Genomic DNA, 18,838 nt, shown 5'->3' with positions numbered 1-18,838 from the left:
GAACTTCAGAAAGGGTAAGATGATGGAACACAAACCAATCCTCATAGGGTGAGCAATTTTAAGTTCCTGGGTGTCAATATCTCTAAGGATCTAACCTGGTCCCAACATATCAATGCAGCTACAGAGAAGATAAGACAGCGGCCATATTTCATTAGGAGTTTGAGATTTGGTTTGTCACCTAAAGCACTCAAAAACTTCTACATACTGTGGAGAGCATCCTGACAGGCAGGCTGCATCACTGTCTGGTGTGAGGTGGTGGTGGGTGGGGGGGGGGGGTTGCTACTAATCAAAAGAAGCTACAGAAAGTTGTAAAATTAGTCTGCCCCATCATTAGTCTCCACAGTATCCAAGACATCTTCAAGCAGTGCCTCAGAAAGGCAGCATCCATTATTAAGGACTCTCATCCATGGCCTATGCCCCCTTCTCATTGTTACCTTCAGGAAGGAGGTACAGAAGCCTGAAGGCACACTCTTGGCAATTCAGGAACAGTTTCTTCCGCGCTGCCATCCGATTTCTAAATGGACATTGAACCCATGAACACAACCTGACTTTTTTATTATTTGTTTTTGCACTATTTTAAATTTAACAGTTATATATATATAATTACTGTAATTCATTATTTTTAATTTACAAAAAAATTATTTTGTAATTCAGTTCTTTTCTATATTTATCATGTATTTCATTGAACTGCTGCCGCTAAGTTAACAGATTTCACGACATTTGCTGGTGATATTAAACCTGATTCTGATCTGCCTACCATCCTGATGAAGGGTCTCGGCCTGAAACGTCAACTGTTTTTCATTTCCATAGATGCTGCCTGAGCTGCTGAGTTCCTCCAGCATTTTGTGTCGGTGTTGCTCTGGATTTCCAGCATCTGCCTGCGTGTTATCTTGAATCCATTTTCTGTACATCCATGTTAAACAGCCTGTTAAATGCCTCTATTGTCTCCACTGACACCCCAAACACCAGGCACTCACAATGTGCCCCGCATACCTCCTTACAAGTTACATCCCTCACCTAAAATGAACGTCATCGGGTATTAGACATTTCAACTCTGGGAGAAAGATACTGTCTGTCAACCCCCATCTATGTATTTTAATACACAAATGGCAATTTCAATTTTAAATATTCATAACACCAAATCATAATATCACATAAAAATGTTTATTCATGTTTTAATGTCAGAAAATTATATAGAAATTTTAAATAACAGGTCAGGTTAACAGTGGCACCACGTTACAATGTCCTCCTACGCATTCAGTGGTCACCAGGAGACTGACGACCCGTGTTAATTTGCTCCCCCCATCCCGCTCCCCCTCCCTCTCCTCAACCCCCAATCTGTTGATGGGGAATGTCGATGGGCGAGGGCTAACCCATATCATCTTCGACTGTGGACGTCCAAGGCAGTGAGGCCTTCCCAAGCAGATGGGACAGGGAGGTTCCAGTTTCAGAGGGGTTGGTCTAACTGCTCACCAGGGCAAGGGTAGACTCCAAATCAATACTGAGACCCTTCTGAAGGACAGTTTGTGCAGGTGGGAGCTTGGGTGCTCTGGTTCAGATTTGGGTTCTGTTTAAGGTAGAGGTTGATTAATCAGGGTGTCTATGGTTACCAGGAGATGGCAGGAGAATGGGGTTGAGAGAGATAATAAATAAGCCATGATGTAATGGTAGAGCAGACTCGATGGGTCTAATTCTGCTCCTATGTCTGATGGGTTTAGACCAGGATGGATGGGTGTACAAGCAAAATTCCTGGAGTGAGATACTGACTGATGACAAGGTTAGGATGTGTACAATGATGTCTGACCGGCTGTACCTAGGGAGTGCCCAGCTACCTCAGGACCATCCCAGCAGAGGGAGAGGGAGAAAGAGGGAGGGGGGGGGGGAGAAGAGAGAGATGGAGAGAGAGAGAGATGGAGAGAGAGATGGAGAGAGAGAGAGAGAGAGAGAGAGAGAGAGAGAGAGACAGACAGACAGACAGACACACAGAGACAGACACTGACTCTACCTGCTCAGGACAGCCGGGGTGGTGGAGAGTCACCCTCTTCAGGATGCAGGAGATAAGGATTCAGTGGGTGGGGAGGGCAGGGAGGGGATTTAGCGGGATGTATAAAAGGCGAGGGAGAGGGGCTGGGGGTATCAGGGGAGAGGGTGGGGCCAGTACTTCCTTTCCCCTCTCATTCCGACAGCCAGTCGAGGGTGGCACGGACCTCGGCACCGGTGAGGATGTCGAGGGCCGTCACCTTGATCTCAGTGTCGCCGAACTGGAGGCTGACTCGGATCTCGCGGGCCAGGCCGGTCCCGTACCCCGGCTCAGCCCCCGGACCGCTCCCGTGCCCCGGCTCAGCCCCCGGGCCGGTCCGGTCCCCCGGATCAGCCTCCGGGCCGGTCCCGTCCACCGGCTCGTCCCCCGGGCCGGTCCCGTCCACCGGCTCGTCCCCCAGGCCGGCGCCCAGATCCAGGCTGAGGGTGGCGCAGCGCCGGACACCGGGGTCGCTGACGAAGCGCACCCCGGGCTCGGGGGCGCAGTAGAGGCTAATACGGGCGGAGCGCTGGCCGGGCCGGGCGGGCATGTAGCGTCGCTGCAGTCGCTCGCCGGGGGCCAGCGGCTGGCCGGCCCGCACCAGCCGGTCGAAGACGTCGGCGCACCAACGGGCGCCGTCCCGCTCCAGCAGCTTGTGGGCCGGATGGCGGCCCGGCTCGAAGCGCCGCAGCACGGCCAGACCGTAGGTGAGGGGCGAACGCCGCAGCCGCACCACGGCCGGCTCCAGACCCAGCAGCACGGCGCCCTGCAGCGTGCTCAGCCCCGAGGCCTGCGGCAGCAACAGCCGGCAGCCCTCGGGCAGTACCCGCTCCACTTCCCGCTGCAGCCGCCCCGACGCCGCGAAACCCCCCACCAGGAAGAGGGAGCGCACGCCCGCCGCCTCGGGCCGCTGCAGCACAGCCTCTGTGAAAGGAGGGAGTGGAGAGGAGAGGGGAAGGGTGGTGAGGGAGAGAAAAGTGGGGTAGGTTGAGAGGGAGGAAGGAGGAGGAGAGAAGTGAGGGAAGGATATGAAGGGTGATGGTAGGAGGGAGAAGGGAGGAGTGGGGTGGATGGGGGAGCAGATGGGGAGGAAGGATGGAATGGGGAGGGGATGGGGAGGGGTAGGAGAGAGGGATGATGGGGAGGGAAGGGAGGAAAGGTGGAAGAAGGAGGAACAGTTAGATTGGGATATCAAGACTGGGACCACCACATAACTCAGCCTTATGCCTCCCAGTAACCCCTCCCAATCCTCCCATTAACCCCACACGCATTCCCATCCGCTGCCTCTAAATTCCCTCATTTGCTCATCATCTTTCCCCCCCCTCCCACTGACCACAAAGCCTCTTCACCACGATTTGTGATGACGAGGATGTTATGAGTGACTTGGACAGGTTGGGTGAGTGGGCAGATGCAGTTTAATGCGGATAAGTGTGAGGTTATCTACTTTGGTGGCAAGAACAGGAAGGCAAATTACTATCTGAATGGTGTCAGGTTGGGAAAAGGGGAAGTACTGTACAATGAGATCTAGATGTTCTTGTTCATCAGTCACTGAAAATAAGCATACAGGCACAGCAGGCAGTGAAGAAAGCCTTCATAATAAGGGGAGCTGAGTATAGGTGCAAAGAGGTCCTTCTGCAGTTGTACAAGACCCTGGTGAGTCCACACCTGGAGTATTGTGTGCAGTTTTGGTTTCCAAATTTGAGGAAGGACATTCTTGCTATGGAGGGAGTGCAGTGTAGGTTCGCAAGGTTAATTCCAGGGATGGCGGGAATGTCATATGTTTAAAGACTGGAGCGACTGGGCTTGTATACACTGGAATTCAGAAGGATGAGAGGGAATCTGATTGAAACATATAAGATTATTAAGGGCAAACAACAGGAATTCTGCAGATGCTGGAAATTCAAGCAACACACATCAAAGTTGCTGGTGAATGCAGCGGGCCAGGCAGCATCAGTAGGAAGAGGTGCAGTCGACGTTTCAGGCCGAGACCGTTCGTCAGGACTTCGTTAGTCCTGACGAAGGGTCTCGGCCTGAAACGTCGACTGCACCTCTTCCTACAGATGCTGCCTGGCCTGCTGCGTTCACCAGCAACTTTGAAGATTATTAAAGGATTGGACACGCTAGAGGCAGGAAACATGTTCCCGATGTTGAGGGAGTCCAGAACCAGAGGCCACAGTTTAAGAATAAGGGGTAGGCCATTTAGAACGGAGTTGAGGAAAAACCTTTTCACACAGAGGGTTGTGGATCTGTGGAATGCTCTGCCTCAGAAGGCAGTGGAGGCCAATTCTCTGGATTCTTTCAAGAAAGAGTTAGATAGAGCTCTTAAAGATAGCGGAGTCAAGGGATATGTGGAGAAGGCAGGAACAGGGTATTGATTGTGGATGATCAGCCATGATCACAGTGAATGGCAGCACTGGCTCGAAGGGCCGAATGGCCTGCTCCTGCACCTATTGTCTATTGACTTACTCAGAGTGGAGAAAGACAAAGTGGGTGGAACAATATGGACTCTCAATGCCTGCCAAGGACACCCATCACTCCGTCCTACCCCACTCACCAATGTGCTGCACCACCAGTCGGATGGTTGGCTGGAAGAGCTCGTCCGCAGCTTGGGGCGATATCTGCAGCATCCCCTGTGAGCTCCACTTTATCAGTTTGTTGCTGTGGGCAGAGGGAGCGACACAGAGACAGCATCAGCAGCAGCCAGTGATTATCCTCACCGTCAGCAGGTCCAGGGAGAAATCTGCCCTGTATAGTGCTCAATTCATCACAACGGTGGATCGAGGTGGTCCGGAGGAGAGAGTAACAATACTGAATCATCAGCACGAGCTGTCGACTGATCAATTCCCTCCATGGATGCTGCTTGAGCTACCGAGTTCCTCCCACATCTTGGAACATCCTGATGACTTTCCCCTGTGCTCTCCGGCACAACCTCAGAGTCAAAGAGCACAGAAACAAGCCCCTTGGTCCACCTAGTCTGTGCCAACCAGATCTTCTGCCTCGTGCTACCTACTTGTATCCAGACCATTCCCATCCATGTACCTATCCAAACTTCTCTGAAATGTTGAAATCAACCACTTGCTCTGGCAGCTCATTTCACATTCTCATCACCCTCAGTGAAGAAGTTCTCCCTCGTGCTCCCCTTAAACGTTTCACCTTTCCACGCTTATGATCTATAGTTCAAGTCTCACCGAACCTCGGTGGAAAAAGCTGCCTTACATTTGTCCTATCTATACCCCTGATAACTTTGTCTACCTCTCCCCACGTTCTCCTGTGCTCTGGGGGATAAAGTCCAAACCTGTTCAGCCTCTCACTGTTATTCAGGTCCTCAGGGCTTGGCAATTTCCTTGTACATTTTCTCTGGCACATCCTTGGGTGTTTTGAATGTTAACACAAATGATACATTTCACTGTATGTATGTGCGATTCATAAATCTGTATCTAAATGTGATCTACATCGGGACTTTCAATCTTACTAATTTCTTTCCTGTAGCTCGAGGACCAGAACTGCACACAATACTCCAAATACCCCCAAATTAAGACCATTAGACACAGGAGCAGAATTAGGCCATTTAGCCCATCAAGTCTGCTCTGCCATTCAATCATGGCTGATCATTTTTAATCCCCTTCTCAGCCTCACTCCCGGCCTTTTCCCCATAACCTTTGATGCCATGTCCAATCAAGAACCTATCAATCTCTGCCTTATGTACACCCAACGACCTGACCTCCACAGCTACATGTGGCAACAAATTCCACAAATTCACCACCCTCTGGCTCAAGAAATTTCTCCACATCTCTGTTTTAAATGGACACCCCTCTATCCTGTGCCCTCTTCTCCTAGACTCCCCCACCATGGGAAACATCCTTTCCACATCTACTCTGTCTAGGCCTTTCAATATTCAAAAGGTTTCAATGAGATCCCCCCCCCATTCTTCTGAATTCCAGTGAGTACAGACCTAGAGCCATCAAACATTCCTCATATGATAACCCTTTCATTCCTGGAATCATCCTTGTGAACCTCCTCTGAACCCTCTCCAATGCCAGCACATCTTTTCTAAGATGAGGGGCCCAAAACTGTTCACAATACTCAAGGTGAGGCCTCACCAGTGCCTTATAAGGCTTCCACATCACATCCTTGTTCTTGTATTCTAGACCTCATGAAATGAATGCTAACATGGCATTTGCCTTCCTCACCACCGACTCTACCTGCAAGTTAACCTTCTGGGTGTTCTGCCCAAGGACTTCCTTTTTCACCCCGTTTAGAAAATAGTTCACACATTTATTTCTACTATCAAAGTGCATGACCATGCATTTTCCAACATTGCATCTCATTTGCCACTTTCTTGCCCATTCTCCTAATCTGTCTAAGTCCTGCAGCCTTCCTGTTTCCTTAACACTACCTGCCCCTCCGCCAATCTTTGTATCATCTGCAAACCTGGCAATAAAGCCATCGATTCCATCATCTAAATCATTTATATACAGCTAAAAGGAAGCAGCCCAACACAGACCCCTGTGTAACACCACTAGTCACTGGCAGCCAACCAAAAAAGGATCCTTTTATTCCCACTCACTGCCTCCTACCAGTCAGTCACTGCTCTAACCATGATAGCAACTCACAAAAAATGCTGGAGGAACTCAGCAGGCCAGACAGCATCTTAGGAAATACCTTCTGAAAATTCAAGATTACCAAATCCACTGTATCCCCTTTATCTATCCTACTTGTAATCTCCTCAAGGAATTCCAACAGGTTTGCCAGGCAAGATTTTCCCTTGAGGAAACCATGCTGACTTTGTCATATCTTGTCTTGTCCAAGTACTCTATAGCCTCATCTTTAACAATTGACTCCAACATTTGCCCAACCACAGGGGTCAGGCTAACTGGTCTATAATTTCCTTTCTGCTGTCTCCCTCTTAAAGAGTGGAGTGACATTTGCAATTTGCCGGACCTCTAGAACCATGTCAGATTCCAATGATTCTTGAAAGATCATTACTAATGCCTCCACAATCTCCACCACTACCTCTTTCAGAACCCTAGGGTGCAGTTCATCTGACTGGGGTGACTTGTGTACCTATAGATTTTTCAGCTTTTTGAGCACCTTCTCCCTTTTAATAGTAACTGCACTCACTTCTCTTCCCTCACACCCTTAAACATCTGGCACACTGCTAGTGTCTTCCAGAGTGAAGATTGGTGCAAAAATACTCATTTATTTCACCTGCCATCTCCTTGTCCCTTGTTATTATTTCCCCGGCCTCATTTTCTAGCAGTCCTATGTCCACTTACATCTCTGTTTTATTTTTTACATACTTGAAAAAGCTTTTTCTATCCACCTTGATATTGTTTGCTAGCTTGCTTTCATATTTCATCTTTTCCCTCCTAACGATTCTATTAGTTGATTTTTGTAGTTTTTTAAGACCATAAGACCCAATCCTTTATCTTTCCGCTAATTTTTGCTTTGTTGTATGCCCCCTCTTTTGCTTTTACATTCGCTTTGACTTTTCTTGTCAGCCACGGTTGTGCTAATTTGCCATTTGTGTATTTTTTTGGAAAGATTTTCTATCCTGTACCTTCCTCATTTTTCCCAGAAACTCAAGTCATCCCTGCCAGCATCTCCTTCCAATGTACTTTGGCCAATTCCTCTGTCATACCACTGTATTTTCCTTTACTCCACTGAAATACTGCTGTCAGACTTTACTTTCTCCCTATCAAATTTCAAGTTGAACTCAGTCATATTGTGATCACTGTCTCCTAAAGGTTCCTTTACCTTAGGCTCCCCAGTCATCTCCAGTTCATTACATGACACCTTGTCCATTATAGCTGATCCCTTAGTAGACTCAATGACAAACTGCTCTAAAAAGCCATCTGATAGGCATTCAACAAATTCACTTGCTTGAGATCCATTATCAACCTGATTTTCCCAATCTACCTGCATGTTAAAATCTCCCATGACTATCATAACATTGCCCTTTTGACACACCTTTTCTATTTCCTGCTGTAATCTGTATTCCATATCCTAGCTACTGTTTGGAGGCCTGTATATAAGTGCCATCAGGGTCCTTTCACCCTTGCAGTTTCTTAATTCAATCCATAAAGATTCAACACCTTCTGATCCCATGTCACATCTTTCTAATGAGTTGATGCCGTTCTTTACCAGCAGAGCCAGAACACCCCCTCTGCCTACCTTCCTATTCCTCTGATACAAAGTGTAACCTTGGACATTCAGCTCCCAACCACAACTATCCTTCTGTCATGATTCAGTGATGGCCACAACATCATACCCAACAATATGTAAAGGGGCAACAAGATCATGCACCTTATTTCCTATACTCCATACATTGAGATATAACACTTTGAGTGCTGTATTTGCTACCCTTTTTGATTCTGCAAACCTAATGTACTGATACTCACCCTGCTGGTTGCAATTTTGTCCTATCATCTGCCTGCCCTTCCAGACAGTCTGACTGCACACTGTCTTTGCTTTTTTACCATCCATCCTATCCTGAGTCCCTTCACTTCGGTTCCCACCCCCCTGCCAAATTAGTTTAAACCCTCCCCAACAGCTCTAACAAACCTGCCCGTGAGAATATTGGTCCCCTTGGGTTCAGCTGCAGCCCATCCCTTTTGTACAGGTCATAACTACCCCTCCAAGAAATTCCAATGATCCAAGAACCAGAAGCCCTCCCCACTGCACCAGCTTCTCAGCCATGCATTTATCCCCCAAGTCACGCTGTTTCTACCCGCACTGGTGCATGGCACAGGCAGCAATCCAGAAATTACTTCTCTGGAGGTCCTGCTTCTCAGCTGTCTACCTAGTTCTCTGAATTCCCTCTTCAGGACCTCTTTGCTTTTCCTTCCCAAGTCATTGGTACCAATATATACCAAGACATCTGCTTGCTCCCCCTCCCCCTCCAAAATGCTGTGGATGCGACCCAAGACGTCCCTGACCCTGGGACCTGGGAGGTAACGTACAACCCGGGTGTCCCGTTCACGTTCTCAAAACTTCTCGTTGATCCTCTGCAAGTCTTTAACAGAGATGCTTCTTGCATTGTGGGGTCCCTGATCAGGCAAACCCCTATTAAGGGGGACCCTAATGGTAACACCTCCCCAATTACAGGGATTCCGGTAACATTCCCCAACTACAGAGGGAAGTCCCCATCATGGGGGTCTCTGACGGAGATATTTTCCTATTTACAAGAGAGAGTGTCCCACCACCAATTTCCTCCTCCTCCTTCTCAAACTGGGCTCCCCGATGGACCCTCCTCCCCCTTCCAGGGGTCCCATTGGGCCAGATTGACCCCACCCCCATAGTGACCAGAGAGGAGGGGCGGTGGTCTTTGTTACCTGCACTTTTTCAGCACGGCCTCCACACACTCGCCCCTGTGTTTCCTGTAGAACTCGGTGAAGGAGAAGGGCAGTGATATGTTGAGCGGAGTGGTGAGCTTGTGCGAGATGGACTGTTTCCGGGCCTCGAATGCCATCATCAGGTCCACCCAGGCTGCCGGGCGCTTCAGCCTGAATCCCTCCATCAAGTCACAGCCGAAGATCTGACACAGCATCTCCTGGAAGGCCAGGTCCACACCCACCGCTCCGTATGGACCACCTGTGAGAGAGGCCCCACATCGTTACCCCAGGATAGAGCAGTGTAACATGGCCATTTGGTCCATCAAAGTCTGTCCTGCCATTCATGTCCATAAGACAGGAGCAGAATTATACCAATTGGCGCATTAAGTGTGCTCTGCATTTCCATCATGGCTGACTTATTTTTCCTCTCAACCCTGTTCTCCTGCTTTCTCCCCATTATCTTTGATGTCCTTACCAATCTAGAACCTATCAACCTCCTCTTTAAATATACTCGATGACTTGGCCTCCGCAGCCCTCTGTGCCACTATAGGATACATCCTTTCCACGTCCATTCTAACTAGGCCTTTCATTAGGTCTCAATGAGATCCTCCCTTATTCTTCTAAATCCAGTGAGCACAGGCCCAGACCATCAAATGCTCCTCACAGGTTAAAGCCTTTCATTCCCGTGAACCTCCTCCAGACTCTTCTATGCCGGAATATCTTTTCTCGAAAATGGGGCCTAAAACTGCTCACAATACTCCAAATGTGGCAGCACCGTTCTCCCACCTTCTCCTCACGCATGCTGTCAGAGAAGACTAGCAGGTTCCTACAGTGGAATGCTGGAGAGCATTCTGACTGGTTCTGAGTGCTCTCTGGACATGAGGGCCTGAATTATAGGGAGAGTTATGACTTTGGAGTGTAGGAGAATGAGGATTGATCTTATAGAGGTGTATAAAATCATGAGGGGCACAGGGAGGGTAAGTTCCCCCCCCACCCCCGGCAATGGGAACTTAAAACTAGAGAACATAGATCAGAATCAAAATCAGGTTTAATATTGCCAGCATATATTGTGAAATTTATTAACTTTATGGCAGCATGAAATACCTGATAAGTAAATACAGGGGAAAACTGAGTTACATTAAGCATATATATGTCTATTAAATATTTATGCTAAAATAAGTGGTGCAAAAATAAACAGAAATAAAAAAGTAGTGAGGTAGTGCTCACGGGTTCAGTGTCCATTTAGAAATTGGATGGCAGATGGGAAAAAGGTGTTCCTGAGTTGCTAATTGCTAAGTACCGTCTCCATGGTAACAGTGTGGAGAGGGCACGTCCTGGGTGGTGGGGAGCCTTAATGATGGACGCCACCTTCCTAATGCATTCGCTCCTTGAAGACGTCTTGGATCTTATGGAGGTCGGTACTCATGATGGAGCTGACTAGTTTTACAAGTTTCTGCAACCTATTTTGATCTTTTGCTGTAGCCTTCCCCCAGACTAAACGGGGATGCAGTCTGTCAGAATGTTCTCCATGGTACGCTTGTAGAAGTTTTCGAGTGTTTTAGCTGACAAACCAAATATCCTCAAACTCCTAATGAAATATAGCTGCTATCTTTCCTTCTTTATAGCTGCATCAATATTTTGCATCCAGGTTAGGTCCTCAGAGACAACATTGATTTCTCAAACTTCCAGTAATACTCCCCGCCCCCACCTTCACCATTTCCCATCCCCCTGTCCCTCTCTCATGTTATCTCCTTGCCCTCCGATCACCTCCCTCTGGTGCTCCCCCCACCCATTTTTCTTTCTTCCAGGCCTTCTGTCTCTTTCACCAATCAACTTCCCAGCTCTTTACTCCATCCCACCCCTCCAAGTTTCACCTATTGCCTGGTGTTTCTCTCTCCCCTCCCCCCATCTTTCAAATTTACTCCTCAGCTTTTTTTCTCCAGTCCTGCCGAAGGGTTTCAGCCCGAAATGTTAACTGTACTCTTTTCCATGGTCTGCTGAGTTCCTCCAGCATTTTGTGTAGGTTGTTAGGTCTTGACACCCTGGAACTTGAAATTGCTCACTCTCTCCACTTCTGATCCCTCCATGAGGACTGGTTTATGTTACCTTCTCTTATCCTTCCTGAAGTCCAGAATCAGCTCTTTGTTCTTGCTGACTTTGAGTGCCAGGTTGCAGCTGTGATATCACTCAGCTAACTGGTATATCTCACTCCTGTATGCCCTTTTGTCACCATCTGAAATTCTGCCAACAATGGTTGCATCATGGCATTTGAGCTGTGCCCGGCCACACAGTCATGGGTGTAGAGAGAGTGGAGCAGTGGGCTAAGCACACACCCCTGTGGTGCGCCAGTGGTGATTGTCAGTGAGGTGGAGATGTTATTTCCAATCTGCACAGATTGTGGTCTTCCAGTGAGGAAGTCGAGGATCCAATTGCAGAGGGAGGTAGAAGCTCAGCTTCTGTAGCTTTTTGATTGGGACTGTGGGAATGATGGTGTTAAATGCTGAGCTATAGTTGATGAACAGCATCCTGACATAGGTATTTGTATTATCCAGATGATCCAAGGCTGAGCGGAAAACCATTAAGATCATATCTGCTGTAGACCTATTGTGATGATAGGCAAACTGCAGTGGGTCCAGGTCCTTGCTGAGGCAGGAGTTGATAATAGTCATGACCAACTTCTCAAAGCATTTCATCAGCATAGGTGAGAGTGTACTGGACAATAGTTGTTGAGGCAGCTCACACTGATCTTCAGGTATAACTGTTGCCCTTTTGAAGCAGGTGGGAACTTCCGACTGGAGCAGTAAGAGAATGAAAATGTCTTCGAATACCCCCACTAGTTTGTTGGCGCAGGTTTTCGGAGCCTTATCAGGTACTCCATTGGGCTCTGCCACCCACTAACTTCATAGCTTTTGAACCAAACCCCTCCACTAATGAAGGCCTTCTTAACCACCCTATCAACTTGTGCAGCAACTTCGAGGGACCTTTGGATGTGGATCCCAAGATCCCCCTGTTCCTCCACACTGTTAATTTCCACAGGTGGAAATAGATCTCCACTCCTTCACCATCACTGAGTCTGAGCTCAGGAACTCCCTCCCTCACAGCACCACCTAAGCACCTTCATCAGAAGGTCTGTACTGGTTCAAGGAGCTTCACCCCACCTCCTCAAGGGGCAGTTCAGGGTGGGCAATAAATGCTGGTATTGCTGAGACAGCGAGTAAGAAGTTGATGTCAGTGCAAAACCTGTAACATCATGAATGGCACCCACCCTGCTCATGGACTGTTTGTCCCATTCCCACCAGGGAGGAGGCTACGTAGCATCCACGCCAGGACCACCACTCCCAAAAACTGACTTTCCCCAAGCAGTGAGGCTGATCAACACCTCCACCCACTGACCCATCCTCCACACCCCCGACCACCACAACTTTATCATTTCCTGTCGATCACTTTATTTACAGACACCCCTGTGCCTCGCATCACTTTACGGACATACAATCAATCTATGTGTACTGTATCAGGCACCTTGTGGATTTATATTTATTGTGGTTTTTTTATTGTTGTGTTCTTTATCTCAGTGTGTGTTTTTTTTTGTGACGCGCTGGATCTGGAGTAACAAAGATTTTGTTCTCCTTTACACTTGTGAACTGGAAATGACATTAAACAATCCTGAATCTAAAGTTCGTGAGAGGAAAGAGGTTTTGACTATTGGTTATCAGTCATTGTTTATGTCTAGCCTTTTCAGAAGTTCTGTTGCATTCTTTAGTGAATGCCTACAAGAAGATGAATCTCAGAGTGGTATATGATAACGTATACATTGAGAATAAATTTATCTTGAACTTTGAGATTTATGAGGAGCAACTTCAGACAGTTGTCGTTATAGGGAACAAGCTGCCCGAGGATGTGGTTGAGGCAGGTACGTTGAATTAACAAAATTCAGAGGACACATGGATAGGTACAGGGATAGGAGAGGTTGAGAGAGGTATGGGCCAGACACGACCAATGGGATAGGCTGGGTGGGTGTGGGCGAGTTGGGCTGAAGGGCCTCTTTCTGTGTACCAACCAGAGGGTGGCGACGCAGCCGACAGGAAGAGGCTGAGGCTTCCGGTTGCGACTGTACTCAATAAGACAGTAACAAAACACTTGGCAGGATTTCATCTGATTGCAGAGAAATCAAACTCAAAGGGCAGCCTGCATGCCCGCAGACAATTCCCATCCAGCTCGGAAGGGACTGGCACTCTCCAGGTCACCGGATGAGTGGCACAGAGCCAATGCAAAGCTCATTCAGCCCACACATCTATCGTGGCTCTTCCCCCCCCCAACCCCCCGCTTGTTCTGTACCCATAATCTGAGCCTAATCACAGGCCAGTTTACAATGACTCATTAACCTGCCAACCGGTAGGTCTTTGGACTGTGGGAGGAAACCAGAGCACCCGGAGGAAACCCACGTGGTCACAGAGAGAACGTACAAACTCCTTACGGGCATTGGTTGGATTTGAACCCGGGTCGCCTGTGCTGTAAAGCATTGTGCTAACACTATGCTACCATGCCACTGTGCAGACCATAGAACGTAAACCAGTACAGCAGGGGAACAGGACCTTTGGCCCTGGATGCACCGAACTATGCGAATGACTCCTAATAACCTCTGCCCGCACGTGGTCCACGTCCCTCCACTCTCTGCATAATCATGTACCTATCTAACAGCCTCCTCCACCTCTCCCCAGCGGCACATTCCAGGCAACCACCACTTTCTGTATGAAAGAATCTGACCCGCACATCCTATTTAAACTTAACCCCCCGTCCACCTCACCAAAAATGCTTGCTCATCTTGAAACAAGAGTAAGTTGACAATGCGATCCCACTCAGGGCCATGTGACAGTGACCAGAGGGACGGTCCCGATGGTGGGGGTGGTGACCACTGGCCACTCTGGGCCATGTGAGAGTGACCAGAGGAATGGTCCTGATGGTGGGGGTGGAAACCCGCAGGGCTGAGGGTGCTGTGCCTCCACTCTGGCCCATGCAGAGGCAACAGAGGAACTGGGCAGAGCAAGGTGTCAGTCTGAGACAATGGGCAACCAGGGTTGTCTACATGAGTGTTTTACACACACACACATACACACACACACACACACACACACACACACCAGACACACACACACACACACACACACACACACGCACGCACGCACACAAACAATCAGCTGGAGGAGTACAGTGGAGCCGGTAGAGTGAGTGTGTGTGGGAATTGCCAATATCTCGGAAGGAAACCTAGAAACGATTCAACCTTCGGCTCTCCTGCACTGTAGTGGTTGATTTATATTGTTGGGATAGAACATAGAACAGTACAGCCCTTCAGCCCACAATGTTGTGCTGACCCTTTAACCTACTCCAGGATCAATCTAGCCCTTCCCTCCCACGTGGCCCTCCATTTTCCTATCATCCACCTGCCTAACTGAGAGTCTCTTAAATGTCCCTAATGTATCTACTTCCACCACCACTCATGGCAGCATGTTCCACCCACCCACCTCCCTGTGTGTAAAAAACCGCCTTTGCTCGGTATCTCAATAATAAATAAATAAAATGGTCACTGGGAGAATGTGCAAACTCCACACAATCAACACGGCGGGTTGGGGGGAGGGTCGGGATTGAACCTAGATCTCTGGAGTCGACGAAAAGCAGTACCTCCCGCTGCGCCATCGTCTCCCCCTAACCCTGACGTCTTTTTGAGTGACATGAATGCTCGCAGGCTGCTGAAGGAGGAGGGGTCGCTCCGTGTAAGTACCTCCAGCCAGAACTTTGAAAGCCTCTGGTACTACTACTCTGGGTATCTTACATGGATCCACCTTCCATAAGACCATAATTAGGCCATTCGTCCCTTCTCCGCCATTCCACTGTGACTGATTTTTTTTTATCCCTCTCAACCCCATTCTCCTGCCTTCTCCCTGTAACCTGTAACACCCTGACTAATCAAGAACCTATCAATCTCCACTTCAAATATACCCAAAGACTTGGCCTCCACAGCTGTCTGTGGCAATGAATACCACAGATTCACTACCCTCGGCCTAAAGAAATTCCTCCTCATCTCTGTTCTAAGTGGACATTTCTTTATTCTGTGGCTGTGTCTTCTGGTCCTAGATTCTTCCACTACGGAAACATCCACTCTATCCAATGGAAAGCTTGGATGCAATCCCTCCATTACACCTGAGATTGTGGATCCAGCTCGCCCGAACAGCGGGTGGGAAGACCAGTGAGAAAGTAGCAATAACACCTACCAATAAATGGCTAGCACCGGCCTCCCACTCCACACCAACCCAAAGCCAAGGCTCCTGCCACCCATCACCGTGTGGACACCAAGTGCCGGGCTCCTGGCACCGGGCTCCTTTTCCATTTGTCCGCTCACCCCGGGACTCAAATTGCACACGGGAACGGCCTCCGTCCTCACCTGAGGCTTTGTAGAGCTCCTTCAGCGTCCCTGCCGGCTGCTCGATCTCATGGACCGTGAGGTCAACGGTCCCGCCACCACAATCTGCCACCATGTAACGGTCTCCTGGAGACAGAAACAGGATTCCATGAGGATGGAGAGAGAGGGGGCAGGGGAGAGAAAGAGAGGAGGCAGGAGAAGGGAGGGAGAGGATGGGGGAGAGAGAGGGAAGAGGATGGGGAGAGATGGAGAGAGGGGAATAGAGAGGGAGAGAGGAACAGGAAGAAATTTGTGTGGAACACCACAGCTGTGAAACCGAGAACCAAACTAGGCTGTGCCTCTAAAGCCAGCGATTCCAGTCCATTACCACACAGGCATGGGACACTGTCTTGTTCACAAACTGTGCCCAGTCAGTAGGACCCTCAAACAACAGGTGCTGGAATGGATCCTGTTGTCACCATCAATGAATAAAATTTCAGAGAATATTTCACAGACGTTTGGAGCAAGAGGAGAGAAGGGGAAGGGGGTAGCTGCACTTGAGCACAAAGGAGGCAACTCCTGCTCAAAGCCAGAGAGGTCCCGATTGAGTACGTCACCAAGAAAGTGGATGTTGAGGAGCTCAGACAGAATACCTTCATATTCCACGGCAGGTCGGTATTAGGGAGGAGGAGATGTGTGTGTGTCATGAAAACATGAAGAAAGGGCATAATTTTAAGGTGATTGGAAGATCTATTTCCAGGAGGTGATTTGACGTCCCGTTTGGCTGCATCATTGTGTGATACAGGAGTCACAAGGCATTGGACCACAAGACAATACAGAGGACAGTAAAAACCACTGACAGATCACTGGGGTCTTCCCACCCCCAACTCCCCCATTTGTGTCAATAACAGAGAACGTTGTATACAAAAGGCCTGAAGCATTGTTGAGGATCCCTACCACCCATCCCACAATCTCTTTGACTCACCACCATCAGGAAGGAGGTACAGGAGCATTAGGACTAGGACTGCCGGACCGGGTACTGGGTTCCTTTGTCAGGCTGTGAGACTAATGAATACCTGCCACTGCCAAGGTCTCGTCGCTAGGAGAGCAAGCTGTATACTGAAAACTGTTTACCTCTACCACACTTCACATGCATTTCAAACGATATTTTATTAGCAGTTTCGGTATTATCTTGTTTTACGTGCTGTGTGCAATATATGGTTTGTGGGAGCGCTGTGGTCCAGAGTAACGTACTTTCATTTGGTTTTATATTTGTACAGTCAGATGACAATAAACTGGACCTTGAAAGAGTAGGGGGATGTCAGAGGGAGGGTTTTTTTTACACAGCGAGTGATGGGTGCCTGGAACACACTACCAGGGGTGGTGATAGAGGCAGACACTTTAAGGATATTTAAGAGACTTAAACACGAGGAATTCTGCACATGCTGGAAATTCAAGTAACACACATTAAAGTTGCTGGTGAACGCAGCAGGCCAGGCAGCCTCTCTAGAAAGAGATACAGTCAACGTTTCGGGCCGAGACCCTTCGTCATATGCCAGACTACAACAGCACCCCCCTTATTGGCAGGTTTAATAGTAAGGTTAGGATTAGTGCGGAGGGAGTGGAGAGCAGAGCGTTCGGAAGGACTGAGGTTGGAATGGGGACAAGGTGCGGTGAAGTCGAGACGGTTGATGTCCCGTTGGCAGTTAGCAATAACGAGATCCAGAGCAGGCAGACGACCAGAGCGGGGTGTCCATGAAGAAGAGGAGGGTTGAAGACGGGAGAAGGGGTCATCGGTAGGGGTGGAAGAGCCCTTGCTAAAGAAGTAGGCTTGGAGACGGAGACGGCGGAAGAAGAGTTCCGCATCATGGTGAACGCGAAATTCGCTGAGGTGTGGGCGAAGGGAGACAAAGAGACTGCTGTGGTAGAACAGTGGGTGATAGAAAGATGGAGGGCTAAATGGGAGAGAAGGGTCAGATTGATCTCAGAATAGGTTAAACATCGTGGGCTGAAGGGCCTGTACTGTGGTGTAGAGTTCTATATTCTTTAAGCCTTTGGGGACTGAAAGTTCCTTACGGTTGTCATTGCCAAGGCGGGGGGAGAGTTAGTGGTGATAAGCTCCCACTACCTATTAAATGCTCCCAATGCTGTACATCTCAAATAGACTCTGACAACTGTCCAACTTCTGGCCTTCACGTGTGGCTTAGCTACTAAGCCCAGTGGACCCATTTCTACTGACAGGAGAAGGGGCAAAGGTGGGTTACTGGTCAGTTTGGGCAGATGGGGCTTGTCAGCCATGGTTGGCACCTCATCTAGGAGAAAGAAAACTCTGATCTCAAACCTCCGCTGCCTTGCAGCTACACCCACTCATGGGGAAGGCTTCGAGAGTAAAACCCCAGGGAAAAGTCCAGAGCTGGAGTCCTATATTGCATTGGGTACTAACTGGCAACCCCTGTGATGTCACTGGTGCTAAACTGTGTCGGTCTCTGCCGTTCCTTTGGATTCATCAGCTGCGTGGAGAGGGGAAGCCAGCTTGATCTCCATATCATACCCTCCTGGCTTGGACAGCTGGGTCACAGCATCTATGGTCGACCCTGACCAACGGAAGGCCTCTGAGGGCTACTGATTGGATCTATCCTAGGATGCTGAGGAGGCGAGGGAGGAGATTGCAATGGCCTTGACTGTGTCCGCTCTAGCCACAGGCGAGGTCCTGGAGCACTGGAGAGAAGCCAGCATTGTTCCTTTGTTTAGCAGGGACAAGGCAGGAAGTTGGTCTTTCACCATGAGTAGGGAAATTGCTGGAGAAAATTCTCAGGGATGTGATTTACCTGCATTTGGGAAAGTGTGGACTCAAGGGGTCAGTATGGGCTTGTGTGGCGAAACTGTGACCCCAGCGTTTGCAGACTATTAATCTGAGTGAGAGGTTGCGTCCTGGGACAGGAAAGTATGTGTTTATGGCAGGACCCTGAGGAACACGGGTGTACAGAGAGATCCTTGAGTTCCGAGTCCTCATCTGCCTTTGTCTGTCCGGGCAGCGCATACAAAAGCTGGAAGTCTTGTTGCAGCTGTATAAAACTTAGGTCAGGACGC

At 48.9% G+C, this 18,838-nt stretch overlaps 1 protein-coding gene across 2 annotated transcripts in view; it reads right to left on the bottom strand.

Moving 5' to 3' along the window:
• Window positions 1–1,142: 1,142 nt before the first annotated feature.
• Window positions 1,143–18,838, bottom strand: part of LOC140196892 (heat shock 70 kDa protein 12B-like) — a 49,856-nt gene continuing 32,160 nt past the window's right edge. For both annotated transcript variants that reach the window (XM_072256799.1, XM_072256800.1), the window contains 4 exons: window positions 15,791–15,895; window positions 9,355–9,613; window positions 4,575–4,678; window positions 1,143–2,944 (listed from right to left, as the gene is read on the bottom strand). In XM_072256799.1, coding sequence (XP_072112900.1) covers window positions 2,175–2,944; window positions 4,575–4,678; window positions 9,355–9,613; window positions 15,791–15,895 — 1,238 coding nt within the window. In that variant the 3' untranslated portion in view covers window positions 1,143–2,174. The remainder of the gene's footprint in view (window positions 2,945–4,574; window positions 4,679–9,354; window positions 9,614–15,790; window positions 15,896–18,838) is intronic.

This window comes from Mobula birostris, chromosome 4 (assembly GCF_030028105.1).
Source record: "Mobula birostris isolate sMobBir1 chromosome 4, sMobBir1.hap1, whole genome shotgun sequence".
NCBI classification, from domain to species: domain Eukaryota; kingdom Metazoa; phylum Chordata; class Chondrichthyes; order Myliobatiformes; family Myliobatidae; genus Mobula; species Mobula birostris.
This window is presented reverse-complemented; position numbering and strand designations above follow the sequence as displayed.